At 30.9% G+C, this 25653-nt stretch overlaps 1 protein-coding gene across 17 annotated transcripts in view; it reads right to left on the minus strand.

Annotated features, from left to right (window-relative positions):
• Positions 1 to 2772: 2772 nt before the first annotated feature.
• Positions 2773 to 25653, minus strand: part of LOC106670692 (peripheral-type benzodiazepine receptor-associated protein 1) — a 166166-nt gene continuing 143285 nt past the window's right edge. For 9 of the 17 annotated variants that reach the window (XM_024228631.1, XM_024228636.1, XM_024228632.1 and 6 more), the window contains 11 exons: positions 24651 to 24821; positions 22393 to 22544; positions 18767 to 18871; positions 17902 to 18049; positions 16881 to 17046; positions 16571 to 16826; positions 15627 to 15719; positions 15181 to 15327; positions 13463 to 13742; positions 10708 to 10742; positions 2773 to 3066 (listed from right to left, as the gene is read on the minus strand). In XM_024228631.1, the coding sequence (XP_024084399.1) occupies positions 2791 to 3066; positions 10708 to 10742; positions 13463 to 13742; positions 15181 to 15327; positions 15627 to 15719; positions 16571 to 16826; positions 16881 to 17046; positions 17902 to 18049; positions 18767 to 18871; positions 22393 to 22544; positions 24651 to 24821 (1829 nt within the window). In that variant the 3' untranslated portion in view covers positions 2773 to 2790. Of the gene's footprint in view, positions 3067 to 10707; positions 10743 to 11719; positions 12376 to 13462; positions 13743 to 15180; positions 15328 to 15626; positions 15720 to 16570; positions 16827 to 16880; positions 17047 to 17901; positions 18050 to 18766; positions 18872 to 22392; positions 22545 to 24650; positions 24822 to 25653 lie in introns of those variants that run through there. The other 8 variants (XM_024228639.1, XM_024228624.1, XM_024228634.1 and 5 more) reach the window with 6 other exon arrangements.

A 25653-nucleotide genomic window follows, 5' to 3' on the forward strand; every position in this document is an offset into this window, starting at 1 on the left:
TAAAATGTGCACACAATTTTTGAATAGAAACATTTTCTAATCGCTAACAGGAACTTATTAAACATTTGTTCAATCATTCGTTAAAATGACAAAGTTTAGCAACATACAAGAGCACTTACATTTTCTTTTTCATAGGTACAATTTCTTCTTAATCGGAGAATATAAAATATTTCATTTAAATTTTTCCCCTTTGTTGATTGAATATTGAAAATTGAAAGGTTTCTGAGATAAAATAATTAGCAAAAGCATTTTAGCATGAAAAGGTATTTGTATCGTTACAGTTCAGTTCGAGGACAAGAATGCTTAGAGGATACAGGATTTTCCAACCATTAGCCATCATGCAATTATGAAATTTTTTACTTTATAGACAGTTTACAAGGCAAATTGGTTGTTATTTTGGAAGAAGCAAAGTAAATTTAAACTTATACAGCGATTTTTTTAATTAGTTGAAAGAATTAGTATACGATTTACTTTGGTGAAAAGTTTTTTGTTCAAAGATTTTCAAGCAAGCAGTCAAAAACGACATTTCTGCATAGCACTTGTTTTATATTAGCTAATATATTTAGTTTATTTATTTCTTTTGTTAATTCTTTAATTCTGGTAAAATTCTTCAAAAAAGAATAGACGTAAAAAGATTCAGCTTCATAATTTAGAAAATTTATCCTTCTTATTTAAATGCTTACACTTTCTTTTATATCGTATCATTTAAGGGAGGCATATTATTAATACGAGCATTTTTTTTTTTTTTTTTAAAGCAAATATAGTTATAAATAGCATATCTTGAATTATGTGCAAAGAATTAAAACATTTTATGGGCCTTCAATGAACCGAATGAAACTGCTTAAAAGAGTTGACAATGAGAAATCGTGTCAGGGAGGAATGAGTGAACGAGGGATGAGGGGTGAGAGAAGTGCAAAGAGAACAAAAAAGACAAAAACAGTTTCTGATTTAGGATGGGAATGTGAATGACAAAATAAAAAAAAATAAAAAAGCACAAGGAAGAAATTGTGCAAAACTTGAAATACAAAGAAAAACTGCTGCTGCAAGACAAGATTGATTTCACCAGTTGTTTTAAAATGTACATTACACTAATGAACATTAGTTATTTTCAATTACCATTTAAATACTTGTATTTTAAATCTTCAAATCATTCAAGAATAATTACGACAATTTAATATACTTTAGGTACATAAATGGAGGTTTTAGGTATATTATTTATATATATAAAATTACTATTGTAATATCACCATAGTTAAATGTTTATCTACAACCACGAACAATTTTTTTTTCTTTTAAACTTTATTCAGGGTACAAAAAATGGTACTAACACAAAGCTTTTTTGGTCAACTGTGAATTCTCTCTGAAAATATCTACAACGTTAATTCAATAACTAAATCTCATATGTATACATAATCTTTAAGTAAATTGGTAACAGTGAAGTTAACAGTTTTTTTAAAAATTAACAGTGACGCTGTTTGGTTGTGGGGTGACGACATTCTTTGGCTGATTTTTCTTCGGGGACAGAATATATACAATAAGAAAAACAAAACACCCTTGCATGTTAGAAACATGCGAGTACTGTTTCAAGAAAAATGTCTTCAATAATTAAATGCATTTTCCTTCAAGCCCACAGTGTGCAAATGTTAAAAAAAAAAAAAAATATTTAAACAACAAGCCAAATTATATATTATTAGTACTAGTGATAGTCGACATTAAATTATTTTTACTGTTATTTTAATTAAAATAATGAAATTGAATTTTGGGTGTTTTTTTTCTTTCATTGTACAAAATCTGCCAATCTAGGTTAAAAAAATATGTGTTTAATGTCAGGGAGTGATTCAACAATGTTTTAACTGGGCAAGTACAAGTTAGAATAAATAATTCTGCAAAGAAAGGTTTAAATGATAATCAGGAAGATTTTAAGTATATTAAATTTTTTAATGAATGTAATAATTTTTTTAAATATTTTCTGTCCAATATTATCGCAAGAAATTTTCAGTAAATATAGTACTGTTGTATTCTGTTTATTATGTCCAACTACATTTCAAGTTTCATGGACGGTGGGGTAAGATCACAATAACTAGATGAAAATTCATCGTAGAAAATTTCAAGAGCTATACTGGAATTCAACCAAGTCCCGCATATGTGATTCAGTTCTGTAAAGTTTTCAACCACTGTGTAATTCTTTAAAAGCTGAGTGTTACATGAAAAGAACTGAAGTTATTTATTATCGTTTTCGTCCAAAATTAGACAAAGTGTATTTAAATTAAGACGTGAGCAATGTTGTTTATTCTATTTCAATTTGTCAAAAATTTTGAAGCATTACTTTTTCATAAGGTTGCTTTAAACGACTGATAACATCAATTTATTTATACAAATGCGATGTATCAAGGCCATTAATTCCACATTACCTGAACAAGTTATTGTCACAAATAAAATGTATTTACAAAAACAGTTATATTTTAAACCACATTTTTAGATTTTCTTGTTATTTACAAAGTGCTGGGACAGAATAATTGGTTTGCTATTGATGTTATAGTTGGCCTTGACATAATACAGTGATATTATAATAATAATTATAATAATAATAAACTTTTTCAAAACAAAACTCTAGCGTAATGATATTTTTTTATTAATATGTTTAAAAAAGGAAAAACGTATTTCCTAATAATTAATTTTTTAATAATAAATAAATTATAGGAATAAAGAATTGCTATTGTATGTGCTTCATTCCATTCTTCAAATAATCTCTTCAAATTTACAAAACAGATATGTATTTTAAATTAATATTTATTTTCCTAATCCAAATTTCATAAATATTAGTTCTTTCCCTTTAGAGAGTATATGGTCCACTGAATTATCACCGGCTGTCATTTCTGAAAGTTTTTGCATCAGGTTCGGGGCTGGCGCCTCGCTAGTGTGTTGCTGAGTAGAAGAAATATTACCGATCGGCTTTGTTTCAGTTGTCGGAGGAATTTGAGGATTAGGTGGTGCTTGATACTTCCTTGTCACATTGGCCGTTCTCGCTCCCGCGTGGATATTTCCTTCTTTTTCTGCTCTACCATCCTGAAATCATAGCGCTTACAGTTGAATACATAATTACAATGCTAACAACTTTTACTAGATAAAAAGCGATTAATGTGTTTTCTCCCTACTGCTAGCACTACTGAAAACTTAAAATAGTCTTGTATTCGCCCACCAGACTTATTTTAACTCTCACCCACAAATAACTCAAACATTCATGCAAGCTCAACAATAGGATGCCTGCAGACCATGCCAGTCCACACATGCAAGCCAGGGATTTCAGTTAACTATTGAATGTCGCTCTTTATATTTTTAAATTTTCTTCTACTAAATTAGAAAATGAAAATTCAACAGGTTTTAATGATCATTTCAACAACGTAGTAAGATACAAAGATTTCCACACACGAATAATCTGGATCTCTATACGGTCTGGATGAAAAAGCAAATTTTATTTGCCAAGCTTTCGACGTTTTTTAAGGTCATTATCAGGGCAAAACAATCTTAAAGAAGTCTACTAATGGACATAATTAAGTTTTTAATAACCAATTCCATTTTTTTTAAACATAGACCCAACACTGCCAAAGACGAGCTCAAATATGTTTGAAACCAGTTATTAAAAACTCGCTTATGCCAATTTATACACACATTCAAGATGTTTTGCCTGATGATGATCTTGAAATACGTCGAAATATTGGCAGATAAGTGAATTTGTTTTTCACCCAGACCATACAGAGATCCAGATTATTCATGAGTAAAAAAAAGCCAATACATCTAACACTTTTTAAAAGATTTTGAATTTTAAAGAAAATCTACTTGAAGCTTATTAATTATTAAGCTTATTTATTAATAATTTATTATACATAAAATATCACCCATTTTTATCATTCACATATGTGAGCAATAATGTATTGTCATTAGAACATGCATCTAGTGAACAATGACAAACCATAAAAGGAACAGTTGACATTATCCAACCACTAATGCCTAACCTATGTCAGTAATTTTAGACTAATGTTAAAATTATTAAAGAAGATTTATAACATGATTTAACATGCCTTTTTGTGGTTTTACATGCCAATGTATTGTTTCATGAGAGCAATGTTTTTACAAAAACGTGTTTATTATTATTTTTTGTGTGTGTGTGTAAAGGAACTTTAACATTTAATTATAATTAATGATGACACTAAGTCAGTCATAATTTATTACTTGTTTTAACAAGTTTTAACTTGATTAGTTAATTTTTTTCTAAACATTGAATCTATGTGCTATTTTGTCTATATAGGTATAAAATATATCACCTCTTATTTTGTTAAAAGTGAAATACAATTACAACAACTTTAAAATGCAAAACACAAAATATATATTTTATATTCTAGTTTTTCTAATCCAAATTTCATAAATATTAGTTCTCTCGCTTTGCAGTGTACACATCACTCTCATAATCATCTATCAGCAGCTGTCATTTCTGAAAAAAATTCGCAATCGTTAGCTAACCCTTCAAAAGCAATGAACCAGCAAAATATTACAATCATTAATAAACTATTAAATGTTATTGGTTTTTGTTTGTTTTAAATGTGTATATATGTAAAATATGTATATTTTTATTGTAATGGAAGGTACATTTGCTACAGATAAACACGATAGCTTCTTCATAATAACAAACCATATCCGTTTTTGTATGTATTGCATTTAGATAATTCAATACCTGCTGATGAACTCTTTTTAAATGTTCTCACTCACTCACGTTTAAAATTATTTTACTTAATTGCCTTCAAATATTGTCGAGAAATTCTACATTACAAATAAAATTACACAAAAACCATAGCACAAGCACAGCTTGAAAATTGTTTAAACATATTCTTTTTAGTTGTAACACATTGCTTCTTTCAACCAAATTTGGACATGGGGTAGGTGATCTTTTCTGCGATTATTGGTCCTTGAATAATTTGACAGAATAAAAACGCGAGTACCTATTTGTTTTAAATTATGAAGCCATAAAAATGCAGTTACTTTGTAGAAATAATTAATTGACATTAATAAATATAATGATTGATATAATGTACAACTGAACGTGATAAACATAAACTGTTGTACTAAACCAAGGTAATAGATGAAATGTGAAATATGTAATGTCCATTTTAATGAAGTTGATTATTCAAAAAGAAGAGAAAAATTTGAGCGAGTCAATGAAGCTGGCATTGAATTAAATCAAATTTTTGTAGACTGTCATCTTCTATTTCAACAAAAAATTATATTTTAAGAATTGGAGACCGCAGTGGCCGAGTGGTCAGTGTGTTAGACTGATTATTATTATTAATACTTAACTGATTATTATTAAAATATTATTACATAAGTACAAAATAAATACAATAATATTTATATTTTAAATATTATCAACACTTTTTGTAACAGTATTATACTTTAGTCTAGTTTTTTTGCTTCTTCATATTATATTTTTGTTCCAATTTTCTTCACACCAATATAACATGACAGTGGCCCAGAAAAGTTACCATTGCAAATTTATTTCTAACAAAGTTGCTTGAACTTCAACAACTGCTTTTTCAGCACAGCTTGACCAAAACTGTCACGACTTTGTCATGTATTTTGAGTATACTTGCATTTGAGCTAAAGTGAGATCTGTATTGAGGCAATCCAAGCTGGTCAATAAAAAGAAGCTTTTGAGCTTGACAAGGTAGAAATAATTTTGATAATTGTTTAAACCATCCTGGCCAATGTGTTTCTGATGTTATCAAGTCCTCCAGGTGTATTTTCCCCCAGCTTTATCTAGTGGTTTAAACTGCCAACTTCTTCCTCAGATATCCTCTCAACACCAGCTGGTTTGAAAGGATTCATTAAAGTTTCTCTCCCAGACACCCAATGCAAAAAGCAGTTTCCAATTCAGTGATAATGGATTTATCGGTCACCACGTTTTTGCCCGATTGATATTCTGGCAGTTGGAATGGAATTGAAAGGCTGAGGCCTGCGCAAAATGCCTTACATGGAGGACCCTCGGCTTGTAGACCCTGTAGTTGTGGGTTCAATTCTCACTGTCACCCTGGACTTTTTTTACACAAAAATATACGATATACAAAGATACAACTGTTCCCTGGCTAATATGGGAATCATAAAGGTTAGGGATGCGAGGTTAGGGTGGCCATTTGGGAAAATCTACTGTTGAAAACTACATTTATTTTAGGACATCTACGAACTAATATGAATGAAACAAAAAAATGGTGAAACCTGGTAAGAGGCTCATTACAGGCGAAGTTATACGTTTTCAACCTATTGAATACTACTACTTACATTATAACAGAAACTTATTTATGTTAAAACTAACAATTCACCTTTATATTACAGAAGCTACTTTTATTTTATAATCTAATAATTTGTTGAGATGTAATACAATTGACAAAGAAAAGTTTAAATCTACACTACTCTGTTCTGTTACAAATGCTTTGAAATTAAGTGCTCTAAACATTATCCTCTTTATACGATCCAAGCAATCTGATTATTGTAACTCAATTCTTTAATTTTAAGGTCGATTAGATTTAAAAAAGGTAATGATAGCTTTACGACAATATTTTTTCCTACTTATTATGATTTTTGAATGAATGGTAAGTTGAGGTGTAAGTTAGATCTATAGTCAACTTATGGTTAGTTTCCTGTCTTTTCAGTCGCATACGGGGATTCCATGTTAATCTTTTGTCAATGTCTCAGGTAGTGGACAATATCTAATGCGTTTTCTATTGAAATAAGACTGAACCAAGTGGAATTTTGGAGAGTAAAGGTAATATGGGTGGATTCAATCTTGTCAATTTTTATTCTCCATTTGTAAGACTAAGACTGAATAAGGTTTAAATGGAGTTGGATGTTACGAAATTTTGGAGAGTAAAGGTAATATGGGTGGATTTAATCTTGTCAATTTTTATTCTCCATTTGTAAGACTAAGACTGAATAAGGTTTAAATGGAGTTGGATGTTACGATTAGCTAAGAATCAGGATTACATGACGGCAGAGCACATAATATTGTTAGGGAGAACAGAAAGTGTTCAGCTGTGTATATTTTGAACAGAAAAGACGCTAGGAAGCTCCCCTGGGGGACACCCACTTTAATGGTAATGGGAATATAAGAAAAAAAGCAGTCTGTCCATTAGGATTTATGACTTTAAAAAGTATGTGAAAGGACTCTACTGCAAACCAGGGTGTCATACCGAGCAAAACGGTTTCTGGCTCACCATGAGATGCATCTATTGTACAGTGGAGTGAAATGAACGGAAAACAGGTTATGAGGTAGGGTATTAGCACTTTCAGCAATTGATATAAATTTTTTAAGAGGAGATTTTCAAGGATTTTGCTTAGGGCAGGAAGGAGACTGAAAGGACAGCTTAGATGATTTTTGGGATCATTTCAATTATGAAATTATGTTGTTTTTAGTTCAACATTGTAGATGTCAGAAAAACGATTTGTTGTTAAATCCTGCAGTAATTTGGTCGTAATGGTCCGGGGGACTTTCAGAAAGGTAAGTTTATAATATACATTTAATTTCGGTAGGATGAAAAGACTTAACTTACAAGGGAAAATTTAATTGCAGTTCATCACAACATTCAAAATTTATTTTTACTTCTTTCTAATACGATTCATTTTAACTGGTTATGCCACATAATATAAATATTATGTAGAGGCTGGTCTGATTGATATTAAATAAACACACCTACCAAAAAACTGCAATAGGTAGTTTTTTAAACAATCACTTGCTTAAATAAAATAAATCATAACCAAAGACTGTGATATAAATGCATCATTAAAGTTCAGACTGAATAATCATGGAAGTTCAGACTGAATTCCCAAAGCAACCACCAATTAAGTAACATTATTTTCTAGAATAATTAAATTAAAAATGATGTAGGATGATAATGAATTGTTTTGTTGTAACAACAATAGAAGAGAAAATAAGTTTTATTAATAAAGAATTTAAAAAATCACTTTATATAAGAAAAATTGAAAAGACGAGAATTTTATATCTTATGATGAGATATATATTATTAAATATATATATTCTGTTATTTAATGTTACTGATAGTTTTAATCAGCAATAAATCATAAGCTCCACACCATTTTTACTGTTTTTTAAAAGCAACAAATGACCATTTTAAGGGTTAATTATAATGTACAGGCAAATATTAAACACGCTTCTACAGCACAAATCACAACGGTGTAAGGACAGACAATGAAAGTGTGAAAACCACGTGATCATACCTCAATTAATGTACAAGTAATTAAGGTGGTTGATAACTTTAAAAAAAAAAAATTACCTTTATTGATGGCGTACACTCTATTTTACACAGACTGTGAAGGCTTTTTTTGTTTACCCACTCCAGAATCATTTGCAATTTATTTCATTTTTTGTTAACATCTAGCCATGTATAAAATATATGTTTTAATACAAAAAACATTGCTCTATGTATGAATGCAGCGTGCCGGAGCATCACTAGGGCAATGAGAACGACCCCCACTGCTGCCCTGGAAGTCTTTCTGAATCTATCACCACTTATGTAACTTTATCCAGGGAGAAGTCAGAGCCACAATTCATAGGCTAACGCAGTGAAAGCCTCCAATAGCTTACTCGCCTCGCATAACAAGGAGCAACGAAAGCTTCTAGGGGAGCTTAAAGCACACAGGGTTCTGGGGATGCCTGTTGATGCCCCCCCCTAAATTCAAATTTGCCGAAAAAATTTAAATTAGAATACCTGGTTGATCAGACTTGCAGAAAGGGATTCTAGTTAAGGCCGACCATATCTGGTATATAGATGGCTCCAAAGATGGGTATGGTTTAGAGGCTGGTATTTATAGAAATAAACCAAGGGTTAAAATTGGTATAAACCTTGGGCAATTATGCCACTGTTTTTCAAGCAGAGACACTATTGCACTCTGTGCCAAGGAGATTAAATGCTAAATGTATGCCAGCTATCTTGGCAAAGTCGATTTAGGCAGATAAGGAATAGCATAGGACACAATACCAATCCCTGTGGTACCTCTAAGACTGGTCGAGCTTACATTTCCTGCACTAAAATGCACAATAGACCAACACTGGTCACAGTGCGCGGATTGAAAAGAGGCTACAGCTAATCTAATCTATGTATGAATCCAATAAAAATATTTTAATATTTTGTTTTAGCATGTTACTGGCAATAATTGTAGTTAGTGGGATTTGTAGGATGGGAAAAGGGTTGATTTTTACTTTATACACTAAAACAGATTTTTGTACATGAAGAGATGTTAATTGTATTGGATGATGCATTACAGTGAACAACATTGAAAATAAGTAAACGTAAGAATGATCGCACATAATGGTGAAATGTTTATCTATTTAATAATCCTAAAGCATGTTTTAATCCTTTCACTGATGGAAAAAAATGCACATAGTTTGATTTGATTGATGATTGAAATGGTGACATCGGTAGAGTAGTTTAGAACAATAAGATCAAGTAGTCAATGCAGAAAGCAAGCAAATGAAAAAAATGTAAATTTCTAATTATATTTCTATAAGAGAGGTGATGTGGTGAAAGAGAGCGTGAGAGAGCGTTAAATATTGAATTTAAATATTTCACCTACTGTGAAATATCTTTTATTTAAAATTTAACTCACCAATATTGTCATTTGATCATTAAGTAATTATAAACCAAATGCAAAATAATTTTGAGTCACAAGGCACAAATTTAGCAATGTCCATAGTAGACCACTTTTCAATAATTCTACACGGTACTTTATTTACAATGTTCTATTAAAACAAGTTTGAAAAGTCTACATACATGTTAATAAGAGAAATAATTGCATTCAATTAAATGAAATGAAGCAATTGGTAGCTTATGATACAGATTTTATATAAATTGCAATATTTCTATTAAAAAATTACCTCTGTCTTATAAAGAAAATTGTATGATGTTCTGTATATAAAAATACATACATATTAGGTTGTATTGAAAGACAAGGTTAAATGTTGTAATGCTTATATTACTGTATCTGAACATACATGTGTGCAGTACTACTATTTTATAAAAGAAGCAATAAATTTGAAATATCAGGCAATACGTTTTTAGTAAGAACTAAAATTTCTGTTTATTTATTTTTTAATAATAATAAAAAGAAATAAAAAAGGCTTTCAAACAGAAGCAGATCTGTAATAAAGCAATTTAAACTTATTTGCATTTTATTAACATTTCTTTTCATAAAAAAAACATAATATGTAAAATAAATTTCTGAAGCTCAATTGTGCATGAAAGATATTTTATAGATACATCGTGCTTTTTAATAAAAACATACCCTTCTCATGTTTTAGCTTTATAGATACTGATAATATTGTAACGATTAATCCAATCACAAAGGAAAATGTATATTTTTCGTACAGCGTATAATTTATATAATTATATTTTAAACCAAACAAATAACAAGCATTCTACGAAATTAGCATAAAATGATCCCATAATAATAATAATAATACTGCAGTGACGAGGAAGTCAAATAAATGAATGCTACTCCTTCCTTCTAGCAAAATATAAAACTACAAATGTTGGAAATTGCAAAATGTTAATGATTGGATAATGCAAGCTGTTTCGTGGTGTTGATGAACCATGGTAGAAGAGTTACCTGTTTGATGTTAGTGAAGTGTTAAGTGTAGTGTCTTACCTGGCGATGCTCTACTTGTGGGACAGGGCAGGCATCTAGAGAGAGAGAAATACAGATAGAAAGACAGAGAAAGAGACAGAAGTCCGAAAAGGCGTAATAATAATACAAAAATAAAATAAAACAAAAATAAAAATAAGTGAAAAAGTGGAAATAACACAGAGAAAGAATTAACCACATATGTTAACATCAGTGTCATTTTGCAAAACTTGAACGTTCACAAGAACATGTATTATTCGCGATTCTGTCATGTTAACAAAAAAAAAAAAAAAAAAATTAATAAACTATTTAATTTTTTTAAAGTATGGGTTTGTTCAAAATAATTTTAGAACTATTAACATTATTGTTTGTGGATTGATTTAGCTTTTAATTCTTTCTCTCTTGTTGAGCAACAAGGGTAGAATCAAAATTTAAAGAAACAAAAATTATTAAATTAGACAAAATATAAAAAGCATGAAACACAAAAGATGGCAAGTCGAGAGTGAACTTGTGTACGTTTATTTCTACATTTTAGATAACTGTGGAGAAACAAATAATGAGCACATTAGTGTTATCACTGAAATCTTTAAAACCCAATAAAGCTATATTGGATGACATTATTAGGCAAACTGATATTACAAAATAACTTGTTTACCATGTTATTATATGTGCAAAAAAATAGAAATAAAATAAAACTATCTGAAAAAAAAAGTATAAACATTGGTACGATGCATGTACATTATTATTTTCATTTATATTACTGGCATGTTTAAAACTGGCAATCGTTTTATTCGTTAGCTGCATGAGGTAAAATTCGATAAGTGAATAAATACTATATGAAGAAATATATACATGTTCTTTCTCTTTGAAAATTGGGATAAAGCTTGAAGGTTTTCTTCAATTCATTTTTTTAAAAATCTGTTGTAAAATTAAACGAATAATTAAAATAAAATGCACTCAACCAAAACTACCTCAGTTATAATTGATTGATTTGTTTCGCATACAACAAGTAATTAATAAATTAATTTACTTAATCAAATTAAATTAACCATATTTGAAACAATGTAAACACAGATGCACACTCACAGAAAACAAACACAAGCTCACGAACAAATGTTTGTGACATTAACAGGTAGTATTATAGCAAAAAATAACACTTAATATTTGCAATAGAAATTCGCCACAACAAATAAGACTTCTACAGATGCTTGCAATTAAAAATCACATAGCAATACTAGATTATTGTGAAAAAGAACTCCAAAGAACTTAAAAATTACACTTAATGTGTTACAGTTTTTCGTAGAGCGTAAAGAGTAGCAAAACATCTAAAGCAAAAACAAAAATAAACAAATTGCATACAAACATACAATGAATTGCCTCCGATTGCAAAATCACATCACTCATGTTTAATTTTCGCCGTAATTGTTTAAGAATTTCAAAATGTATTATTGTAATAATAAATATTATAAATTAATATCCATTGTGTGGTTTTAACCACACTCCTATATATCAACAGTCTCACTCGATGCAAATAGTCACCAACCAAAAATCATATGAGCTTTTACTTTTAGTTCAATCAGTCGTTTGGTTTACTCATCAAATTACCAATTTGTATTAGCTTCAATGAAGCATTGCAAAGCATAAGGGTTCAAGTATCATCAACCCTTGTATGATAGCACATTGTCACTATGCCTGAAATATAAGTACAAAGGTTGGTAAAACTGTAAAATGTAGTACGGGTATGTTAGTGGAACAACTAATAAAATTTAGAGATTACTTCCAAAACATTTTATGAATATTATTAAGGTTAATTTTTTTTTTTATAATAAATAATAGATCTCTTTGTGGTATCCATTTTTAATGTAGCAAAAAAAGAAAAAACCCTATTGCAAATAAACTAAACCAATGTTTAAAAAAAGGACAAATTATATAGATTAATAAACTTCACAACCCACATTTGTTTTACCACTATCTAAGTCAGGATCAAATAATTAAACATTGAATTTTTATAGTGATGTTATGTCTATTGTAATAAATTTATTACTTGTAATTCATTCAAGACTAACTAACCATAATCACTACAGGATTATTTTTCTGGGGTGGAGTTAACAAATAAAGAAAAGAAAAAACTTTAAATATCACTCGAAATTTGTTGAGAATATTGAATATCAAACATTTACCACAAAACAAATTGTTATCGACATGAACAGTCCTGAGATTACAAATTGATTATCCATAATAATAGATTTTTCATGTCATCTACATTCCTTCGTAATCATCATCTATCTATGAATGTAATGGTTATTACAGAAAATAAAATGAGTATCTGGGGCAGTTTGCCACAAGGAGCAGATGATGAAAAACTCGCTTGTTACTAAATATGATGAAAGGACACGAGGTTTATTTCTCCTAAACTAGGCTCAAAGTAAACTTTGCCATTGTGCCTTTAAAAAATTAAAAAAAAAAGTTTTAAATGATAAAATTAAAAACTTACAAAATTCCTTTATATAATCCAATGCAAATATCAAATATTGTAATAAAACTGTTTCAAAGAGAATTGTATTTTTGTACTATGTTTAAATATACAGAAAGATAAATCATTAATCACATAAGCAAAAAAGAAAAAATCATAATAACTAAATTTTACAAAGGAAGTTAATGAAATTAACTAAATTCTTTGCTGTAGGCCACAAATATGATAATTAACAAAAGTATGAATTTAATATCACAGAGACCTGTAAATATTTTACCAACAAATTATTAATAAGAGCTTGCTTACCTTTCCTACGATCTCCTCTTTGGTCTGTCCGTGGAGGAGGAGGTGGACCTCGTGCTCCAGGCCCATGCCCTCTATCCATTTGTGGCCTTTGCTGGGGACGACCTCCTTTCATCGAACCTGGGCCCATCGGCCCAGTATTGTACTCTGGTGGTGCTTCAGTCAAAAAGTTCGATGGGACCAACCCTCGTACTCCATCAAGTTCACCCATGTAAAATCCATCATCATCCATGTCGCCATAGACATAGATGATGTTACCCGTCTTGAAAGACAATTCCACCTGCAGTTAAGGCAAAAGCAACTAGTTCTTCAGAACTTAAAACACAAACTAGAATAATGCAATAGCTAGCAGAATATACGATTAATTTTAGAATGTATTAATAATTTGACATATGTGTATGTATATTTTAATCCAACAAAGATGTAATTAATAAAAGTCACACTAAGTTTCTTTTGACATGACATGTTTTTGGGATGGATACACAAATATTTTTGCATCATCGATTTTATGCTACCAGGGAGTACACCAGAGGTGGGTTAGGTTAGGCTTGGTTCAGGGTTAGGTTATGATAAAATATGCTTTTGGTTAAAGACAGATTAGGTTAGGCTAGGAAAAGTTTAGGGTTAGGGGTGAGTTAGTTGTAGGAGGATTAAGAATGAGTAAGGTTATGTTAGAGTTAGAGCTAGGGAAGTTTTAGGTTAGGATCAGCATTAGAGTTAAGAATAGGTTAGGTTAGGGAAGGTTTATGGTTCGGTATTTATTGGGTATGGTTAGGGTTATAGGATAGGATAAGTAGAGTTAGGGTTAAGATTTGGGTTAAAGTTAAGGATGGGTAAGGTTAGGTTAAGTAGGTTAGGTTTGGAACAGTTTAGGGGTAGGTATTTCTTGGGCATGGCTAGGTAGGGTCAGGGTTATAGTGAAGGATGGGTTAGGTTAGTATATTTACGGTTAAGAATGGGATAGGTTAAGAAAGGTTTAGGGTTAGGCATTTGTTGAGTATGGTTAAGGTTGTGAGTTCATTTAGGTAGAGTGAGGGTTAGAGTTAAGGACAGGTTAGATTAAGTTTGAAAAGGTTTAGGGTTAGGGGCATGTTAGGTACAGTAGGATTAAGGATGGGGTAAGGTTAGGTTATCGTTAGGATTAGGGACAGTTCAGGTTAGGAAAGGTTTAGGGTTAGAATGGGTTAGGTAAGGTAGAGTTACGGTGAATGATAGGTTAGGTTAAATAGAGAAGTGTTTAGGGTTAGGTTTGGATACAGTTATGGATAAAGTCAAGTTTAAAAAAGGTTTAGGGTTAGAAATTTGTTTGGTGTGGTTAGGGTTATGAATTAGGTTAGGATTAGGGACAAGGCTAAGTTAGGTTAAGTAGGTTGGGTTTAGAAAGGTTTAGGTTAGCCTAAGCAGGGTTAAATTGAGAAGCGTTAGGGTTAGGGTTTGACTAGGTAACGTATGCATGATTTAATGTTTTTCTGTGGAACAGAGTGCGGAGTGTGAATTTTAAAAGTCTAAAGTCTTCCTTTACATTGTCAAAGTTTTAAATATTAATAAATTTAAAAAAAAGATATTGTTTGAACCCTAAATATAAATACAGTCACTAAGATCTAGTGAAATATACACCAGACATTGGAAAATTTTAAAATAATTATTTTTTAATTAAATGTTAAATAATGAACACATTATTCATTAAAATACACATTTACTGTAATCCTATAGGTACTTACTTCAGCATCTACATTGGGGGACAATTCATGTGCATCGTAGTCATACAATGCAATCATCTTCTTCACTGGCATATTAGCATATATGTCAGCCCATCTGTCTCGATCCCTATGATCCTTACTTTGACCCGGTGGACCTCCATCCATTCCCTACAAAATAACAAATTAAGAAATTTTGTTTGTGACTTTTGTCACAGATTGATCTATTTTCTGTCTTCCTGGTCTGCATGTTTCCTTTTTATGGGTCAGATGCCGTTTAAAATTTTACCATGTTTAGGGTGTGTCAGTGAAGATGTCATAATATTTTTCATAGTAATAGGAAAATTGGTATATAAGGATAACTGTGAATGATTTAGCTGTGATCAAATCACTCAATACCACAATATTATACATCTTTTGGTCTAATCAATTAAAAATGTTCTATTGTAGTGTTTAAACAAATTGTTTACCTGCATCTCTATGACCATATTGTGAGGAACAAACCCTCTTTGGCCTTTGCATTCACCCCAGTAAAATCCGTCTGCATCTTTATCACCAAAGACCTAAAAGCAAAAAACAAAATAAAGGTTAAATTATTTAATAGTGATTTAGTTTCAGCATATTTATTAAGAAGGTACTTTTTACAAGTATCAGTAGTGTTGACACCACTGATTGACTTCATAATATATTTTTTTATTTTAACAGAAAATAAATATGATAGGAATATATTAACTATTAGCCAGAGGATATTTTTTCTTTTTTCCCCAGCATAATTGTGTTGTGATTTGTTAATACTAATTAAGAAAAATTAAGTTTTTTAAATTTTTTAAAGAAATTTATATACCAGTGCGAAACTCGTGCTGTATTATGTATACTGATGGATAGAGAGAATATTAGGGTAAAATTGAGCATCACGATTATCGATTTTATCTGACTATCAACGATATTGATTACACAAAAACGAAAGCCCACTCCCCTCAAACTAATGGGAGTTGTGAATTGCTCAGTGTTAGCCGGTGTTCCATAGGGTAAGGTTGGTGAGATTATTTTCTTATAAATATTGTATTTTTTTGGAGTATCAAAGTTTCACCAATATGTTTGTGGGGTTGTATTCAGTAAATATAATTGCTTATATTGATTACCCGGTGTTTGTGTTTTATTTCTTTTTTATGGATATGTTATAAACCCCATTCAATACGTCTCAATATTATTTTCATTAAGACTAAATCCTGTCTGTAATAAATGCAAACTTGGATTTTACAGGTTAGCTAATCTCATTTTTTTTCTCTAGAAATAGGGATAGGAATGGGTGAGGATAGTGCAGAAAATTTGAGTCATTTTGATATTCAACTGATAAAATATTCAAATCTTATTTCATTTGAAACAACCATAAAATTTGTTTTGTCAAATTTACCTTGATTGTATCACCCTCTAAAAATGGTAGCTCTTCCTCACACGCATCAGGGTTGGGTGACATTTTTTCCGGATCGTAATCGAAAAGGGCTACAAACAGTCTAGTCCGCTTGTCTCTCGGGTTTTGAGGTGGAGGAGGTTGATTGCCCCTAGGATTTCTGAAACCGCCGACTGGCATTCTATCCCTTTCACGTTCTCTTTCCCTTTCTCTTTCAAATCGGCCCTTTCCCTCTCCACGATCCATGTAAAATTGGTCCCTGCAATTACAATATTTAAAGTTTTAATCAGTTTAAACGATATTTATTGAATACCTTTCATCTCTTCTGTGGTGTCTGGGGTGATGTGCCATATCTTGACGATGATGGGGTCGACCCCGTGCTCCCCCTTTGGTGTCAAAATGCCCCCTTCCTCCAGAACGTCTATCTAAATAGTCTTCTTCACTGAAGTTGCCTTCACTTCCAGTATCTTTAGTGATTTCTATAATAAAATACCAAACAGTTTTAAAAAATTGATATTATTTTTATCATATTTTTTCATGCATTGTAAAAAAATAACAATAAAATAAAAAGGATAATAAAATATTTCACATGCATTCATAAATTTTAAAATCATCAATTATATAATTATTTATAGAATTTAATTTAAAATTTATAGAATTTATGTAATTTAATGTATTATTAATTATTGTGCTTATTAATTATTATGCTATTATTTAAAGAAAAGAAGTAAAAAATGATTGACTTAATTTTTAATGTATGAAAATTAATGCAGTTGAAAAAATCTAGTGCAAATTTTTGTTTTTATAGTTTTAACTGAAAAAAAGTAACTCAAAACAAAATAATATTATTATGTGGTACTAAGTCAGTTTTCTGAATTATATTTAGTTTTAATTTAACTTTAATGTTTGAAGTACTTGTCCTAGTAATTAATCCTAAATATTTAAGTCAGAAAATTTACTAAACTACAGCTGAAAATAGTTAAACAACTCGGGACAATATTATTAAGTATATATACAATGTGATAGAAGAAAGAGATAAACAAAAAAGAAAAAGAAAAATACCCTCATTTCTCATTTGTTTAAAAAGTTACGGTGAAAAAAGGAAAACGATGACAGGTTTTGGGGGTGGTCTGAGCACTTGTTAGGTAAATTGACATCAATACTTTGATTAGCCAAATCTTAAAAGTCAATGCAATAAATATTTTCTGGTGATTTTAGAAAATAATTTAAAAATTAATCAAACAGAAGCTTTGAGTTTAACGTACAAACCAGAAATGAAGTTAGAAGTAGAAAATTAGTCAGTTACTTGTTAAATAAGTAACAAATATTTGTACCTATTGCTGGTATGCTCATGTGGTTATTTGGGTATATTTCTTTATCACTTAGGTTCTCTTCTGTTTCAATAACCTGACCTGGTCTATGCTGATGTCTCATGTGGGGTGGAATCGACCCGTACCTTGTTCTTCTATCATCTTCTTGTTGCTGCAAATTGTATACATAGGTTAATAATCCTATTTGGATCGAGTTCGTTGTAAAAAAAAAAAATCTTTAGTGTCATTTTACTATAACGTTAACTGCATTTCAACATAACTATATCTTCCTATAAGAACATTCACTATCGATACATTTTACTGCTTTATATTTGATAAAAGTACTGTATAATTGTTATTTTGTTAATCTAGTAGCAATTCGTTATGTAAATATTTAAAAACTGCTATAATATTGCAGTCTAAAAAGCCAAATAAAACTATTGCGTATTTTGAATTTAACCTTGTATGACAATAAGTACCAAACCTATACTCTGCAGGTTATGAAAGCATTACAAGGCTAAATGCAGAAAAAAATCGCTAAAATTTATCTGCGTTATAATATAAAAAGCATATAGAGAGCAGGCATGTTAATTATAAATGAGCATTGTATGCATTGCTATATATAAGAAAAACAATATGCGCGCAAAAATATTATATGTGAGTTTATACGTATGCCACTGTATTAATTGACAACTTGCAAAATTCAATGTGTAAAAAATCTGTCTATGGATTATTAAATTATTCAATTTTTTGGCTGCTCAATTAAACCAAACTATTTCACCATAGCCAAATGTTTTACAACATCTTGTGCAAGTAATCATCAAAATTTGAGTTCACCACTCTATCAGCTAGAAAATGGAAATCTGTAAAAAAAATAGGCTGTCATTACTTTTGCAAATGGAACACTGGCCAGGATCTTGGAAGAATCAATTAAAGGCTTGTCCTCATTTTGTAGCCAATTTTGAAAGTATCCCCATACACCCTGTGTTTCACCCTGTATTTCAATAATAAATGATTAGTTGCAGCAGATCTTGAGATGATCAACATATGTTTAAGTTACGTCAGTCCTCTTTTTCAGATCTGACATGTCAGTGTTTAAAAAAAAAAAAAGTTATTTTGGGTTAGGATATTGTCAGTTTTCTTTAACCCTGCAGCGGACATGCATCCAAAAATTACAGGAGTGCAGTACTCAGTTCGCATTTTTTCACCAACAAACAGCAAAGTCATAGTCGGCTCTTAGCCATATTTTTCACTTGTTCATCTTCTGCATTATACTCCTCTGCATTTTTATCTTCTAGCTCCTTATATCTGGGGCACTTTCTTTGCACCCTTCACATGTTATCACATCAATTTTGGCATCCATTTATCAGTCATACAAAAAACAAGCATACTATATGACGGACTACCATGTTACTCTATAGTCCAATGGTAACCAATCATCATTCACTCGTAGCCTACACTATGCATACATCCATCATCATTCTTCCAGAATATTGTGTGTAATATTTTACACTAATATACATATATGGTTTTGTAAATGATGGTTCTACGCATTGATTCTGTGATTTACAAGTTACATGATCATGTACAAAAAGTGAATCGACATACCCCACTGTTATTATTTCTAAAAATATATACATACTAAATTATTACTACATACTTAACTATTTACAATTGAAAACATATAAGATGACTATCGGGGTACTAAGTATTCTGCCAATGGCCACTCCTCATTCATCCCTCCCAATAACTAAACCTATAACAGGCCATCGAGATATTTGGATACTCTGTCGATCGGTCTGTTTTCATTCAAACTCATTCAGTCAACATTCTCTCTAATAAATACATATATCTGTAATTGTAATAAATGAAATATGAGAGGCAGATTAAATTAGAGTATACGCATTCACAACTCTCAATATTTAATAAGTTTTCCCAATAATTATTGCACTGCATTAAAATATTTTTATCTGAGGGTAGGCCAAACTGTTCACTATTTTTAAAAAACCGCAGTCCGCTAGTAGGTGACAGACTGTCATCAGCTTGTTACTAGAAGATGGCCATGAGCGAGACCTGTGTAGTGTGTGGCCTATCTTAAGCCATGGTTTTTTTTTTCTTCACGGCCATGGTTTGACCGAACTTTTTATATTTTTTAATTGTTCAGTCAATTCAGTCCAGCTGCTCTGCCATTCTTGATAACATATTTTTCACTTTTTTTTCTTCATGTCTTCTGGGCTGATTAGTATCTCTGGGTTATGCAGGGTCACCACAGCTTTTTGCCACTTTGTTTGCATTTCCATTTCCCAGGATCCCAACATGTCCCTTAACCCACATAAATATGAACTTGCAGCTTTGATTCAGACTGTCTATTTTTTCATTGTCCTTTTCAATTGTCCAACGGTATGATTTTGAGGTAGGTCTTACATTTTGGGGATCATTACAAAGATATTTTGGGGACCGCGGTAGCCGAGTGGTTAGCATGAGAGACTCTCACGCCGCGGTCGTGGGTTCGATTCCCACCGTCGCCTCTGGCCCTTTTTTCCTGATAACCCCCAATTTGAACACACAAGAATTCGTACTATGGCTAAATATGCAAGATCATAAGGCCAATCAAAAAAAAATTAAAAAAAAAAAAAAAGATATTTGGAAAGAAACAAAGACATATTTTGGAAGATTTTTTACCTGCAACTGATTTTTCAGCAAACTGTGAGCCAAATTATTTAAAAGTTCTCTTTGTAGGACTGTATTTGAGAGGTTATTGCTTTTGAAAATAAAATGAGCAATTATATAAAAAAAAAAAAAAATGAAAGTGGCCTTTCATTGAAGGCTCAGAAGTGATTTAAATAAAGAAAAGTTAAAAAAAAAAAACAACATAAAAATAACTTCTATCCTTTAAAAACAGGATAAACAAATACTAACCATTTTGGCAAAATTTGAACAAAATTCCCCAAAAAATTCAAAATACAATAAAAGAGAAATGGAGGTATGCAGTACCACTACGCGCCTGCTGCAGGGTTAAAAAATATATCATGAGAGTTAATGTCATTACGTTTTCAAATTAAATGTATTTTGTTCGTCAAGTATTACACTAGGAAAATAAATAAACATGTTTGTAGTATATTGTGTTCAAATTAAAAAATAAAGTTATCTTTTTTTGTTTTTGTTTCTGCAAGTCTTGTAAAAATCAGCATTTAATTTTTTACATATATATTTTAATTTTTATTATGTAACGTATTTTTTTAATGACTTTTTGTATTTTTTATACTATTTATAATCGGTGAAAAAAAAAAAAATCGTTGTGGTTTTTTTAATTAAATTTTTCGCTTTATTGTACATTAATTTTTTTTAGACATTTCGGAAATTTACACCCATAATCAGCACCTTATTTAAAAAAAATTCTTTTTCCATTATCTAGTTTCTTTTAAAAGATATATAACCATTTTTCATTAACAAGTTGCATGGCCAAGCATTGTCTTTTAAAAAAAATATCTTTTGAAAGAAACTATATATAATGAAAAAAAAAAAAATAATAATAATATGCTGATGATGGGTGTAAATTCCCACAACGACCAAAAAATTTAATGTAAAAATAAAACAAAAGAATTATAAAAACACAATTATGTAAAAGTTAAAAAAAATCACAAATTATAAATACTTTGTTTTATCTGTTAACATATGTTGCATCATATGTTAAATTATGTGCTCTTTTTTACTAAAAGTTTTATGTTGCCAATTAAAAAAATAAAATAATGTTGATTTACTGTATTAGTAGTAGTGCATTTGTTATGGTTCATTATCAGTTTTAGTGCATAGCAGGATTTTAACAATTTTCTTTTTTTGAGATAACTGTGTAGTACACCTTTGGTGTTGGTTATTCATGAAATTTTATTATTTTATTTGTATTTACTTATTTATTTTTTTGATAAACTATAATTTAATTTGTAAACTGAAGTTAAAACTAGTTCTAAAATGGCCAACAGGTGAATAGAGTTACTTGAACCAATTTTTTGAAACAGTAATTTAATCTCTTTTACAACGAAATGTATTTCCTTAAAAGAACTTAATCTTATTTGTTTTCACTTATTATACTATTAGGAATTATCCAAATATAAGTCTTACAGAGGTATACAATTAAAAACTATGGTGAAAAAATAAAAGAAGTGCAAAGAAAAACAGTTCAGGTGTAGGTGAGAAAAATATTATCGAGCACTTATGGTAACAATAGAGCTCATTTCAATTAACTTCTATAAGGAAAATTTTTTTTTGAGTGCTGTTGTGCATTGACATATAATAGATGTACCCATACCATATTTTCCCTCCCTTCCTCTCTCACTATCACTATGACTATCACTTTCACTCTCTCTTTCTTCTCTTAATGTACACAAAATTTTATATCCTGTGTTCAGTACTTGTTGCTTTTCAACAATCTGAATTCGCCGATAGAATGCTGTCCATTGTAACATATTCTGAATGCCTAAACCTGGAATAAAAATACATGCAGAAAAATAATGGTACCTTTCCGTTTTGTTGTTTTCCTTTCAATATATGTGGAGGTATTTGGGTAGGAAGACTATCTGAAGATTGGTTATCTCGTGATTTTGTTCTAACGGTTACTTGTTTTGGGTTCAATCCCAATAACTTGTTTATGTCTATTAGAGCATGGTCGCCTAAAAAAAGAAATAATCCACTGAAAAGGTTAAATACCATACAGTACATTGTAAACTTAGCAATTTAATCAATTTAATGTGAATCTACAACCTTCAAATGAAAAAAAAATATTGGGCAATATAAGCATCAAGTTATATAAGATTATTCTCATCCCGTTCTGTAGAAAATGGTTGGAATTGGAAAAAGCTATTCATAGAACACATCCTACATTTTCATCGAAGTAGATATCTTTTAAGTGATAAGCAATTTGCTTTGATACCTTAGTCTAGCACTACTCACTGATGAAGGCTTTTATATAATCCGGTCTAAAAAAAAATAAGTATTAATAATGTGAAAGGAGGATGGATGCTTTGGCGGCCTGGCATGCTAAGAGAACTTAAAAGTAACAATTATCCCAGAAATTTATGTGCACATGTACAAAATTATTTTGAAGACAGGACCTCATATCTGGCTACAAATTCTTCTGTAACAAGAAGAAAGTTAACCAAAGCTGTTCTCAGGGATGTGTTGTGGCCCTGGCTGTTGGAATCTTTTGTACAATTTATGTTCGCCAATGGCCTTCTTCTTGTTTCAGGTTAAAAAATTTCAACTTAGAATTTATAACAAATGCGGCACTTAGAAGCATCTAGGTTTGGAAAAATTAAGTCATATTTAATGCTGAAAAGACACACGCACTTAGCATCACAACCAACTGTTCACTACCCAACTACCAGCTTTTCATGAACGGTACAAGACTTACGATTATCGATAGACAACTTTGGCGTAATTTTTACAAAGAATTGTCAGAATATAATATGGAATACACACAGATCCTGTGACCCAGAAACCTCGTAAACTTATAAGCGCCTTAACTTGCTCATGAAAGATGCATTGGGGTTCAGAAATGGAGCATTGGGGTTCAGAAATGGAGCATTGGAAGTATCTATAAGCTATCTATAACTTTTTAAAATTGCAAAAATTTTTCCTGTTTAGTTAAAATGGTTCAAAACATTTCCTTCTGAGAATAAGGGGATTGAAGATGAACCATGATCTAGGCCTTCTGTCTTTAATGATGACGAATTGGGGAAAGCAATCAAACATGATTCGAGTTAAACATATCCAGAGCTTGCCAGTGCTCAATGTAAGCGATGAAACCCTTCGCTCTAGCATCAACTTGGGAAGATGTGGAATCTCAGCAATGGGTTCCTCATAATTGACCGACTGTAACAAGCTTCAGGCTCTAAACATTTGATTTTTATTGCTTTCAGAGAACAAAGTAGACTTTTTTGACCGAATTGTCATGAGCGAGGAAAAACGGATTCTGAATACACCTGGTGGTAGTACCATTGGTTGTCACCAAATGTCCTTGTCCCAATGTTGCAAAAACCAAATGTTCACCAACAAAGTTGATGTTTTGTGTTTACTGGAGTACGGCAGGGATTGAATGAAACTATGAACTACACGTGGCCAGACCATCACAGAAGAAATAACTCAAGCCAACTGCAACAAGTATCTGTTGCTCTGGCCCAGAAATAACCAGGTCTCGAACAAAAAAAATGTAATTTATCACCAGGACAACGAAAGACCTCATAGGGCCAGAATGACAAAGGAGGTGATAAAGCTTGGTTTGGGAAGTCCTACAACAACCTCGGTACTCTCCAGACTGGCCCCATCCGACTTTCACCTTTTCTTAACAATGGATGATCATATGATGATTCGGGAGTTCAATAATCGCCACCAGCTGGAAAATGAGCTGAATTTATTTTTTAAGTCCCGAGACCCAAACTTTTATAAAAGAGAGCATAGCAGGGCTAAACTCATTGGGAAAAGATTATAGATGCCGATAGAAACTATTTTCCTGAATAAAATATTTCTAAATTAATTTTAATTCTGACAATTATTAATATTAAACCCTTTAAACCGGCATGAACTTTTCTGGTTACTTGGTAGAAATTTTATTTGTTTTGTTTATTTTAATACTTATTACCCATACTCTGGCAGACGGTTGTAAACATTAGCCGTAGTGGGTGTTTTACATATTATTTTATATATATAGAAACCATTTTATTATTATTGTTTATTATAATTATATAATCATTCATTGTACATTATTTAGCTTTGCTTACCTGAGGGGCTATCTACATCAGTGACTTTTTTCCCATCTGCATATACAGCGTAACCAGTCACCAGTGTCCCAGCTGGAGATGAAATAGATGTCGATGGCTGCCATGTGACCAACAGTGTACCATCTTGTGGTCCTGGCTCTACTTGTATATCAACTGGTGGTTCTGGTAGTCCTAGAATATAAATATATCCTCATTTACTCATGTTCTAATATATACCTTCGACTTTAATAAGAAAAAAAGTGAAATATAAGCATCATATAAAAGTGTGCAATAAATTAGAAAGCATGTTGTGATATTACTTTCTTGCAAAGAAAATCTGTCATATCAAACTTATATTACAACATGTTAGCTAATAAATATATTAAGATGTGTAGAACAAAAAATTTAAAATTATGCAGGGTGATCAAAAATGAACAATACAAAGCTAGTCTCATGCTATTTTAACATTTTTTCTGATGGATATATCCTGATTATTGATATTGTGGCTATTACATGTTTAAATCTGTATTTTGTATTGTTTGATTATTTGATTTGTTGTATTTTTAAAGACAATACAAAGTCAAGTAAAACAGAATAGGTTTATAACATCTTCCATTATAATTCATTGATGGGAGCATTTTTTCAGTAAAGGAAGTTGCCTTTTCTTCTTTTACAATCGTATCTTTTTAACTATACTGAGTATAAATTGTGAGATTTCCTCTTGGGGTTTGCGGCGATCTGCTGTTGGGTTGTTCCTAATAATTTTGACCTATCCTCACTGTTTTGGCCTGCCAGACATATTTCGGCTTCTAAGCCTTCTTGAAATAATTCGAAATAACCAAACGACTTCATCACGCTGCAGATAAAGAAATCTCCCAAATAACGATAAGTGTATTGTCTTGAACTGGATATGATCAAGGAGCTGGTGTACAAAATAGACCACAAATCATTGGTCATCACATTAGTAATGAATGGCAAAAGGAATTTAATAATAAACCATCTATTATTACGCACAACACAACTG

The sequence above is a fragment of the Cimex lectularius genome, unplaced genomic scaffold (assembly GCF_000648675.2).
Source record: "Cimex lectularius strain Harlan isolate CLEC.00 unplaced genomic scaffold, Clec_2.1 scaffold235, whole genome shotgun sequence".
Taxonomy (NCBI): Eukaryota; Metazoa; Arthropoda; class Insecta; order Hemiptera; family Cimicidae; genus Cimex; species Cimex lectularius.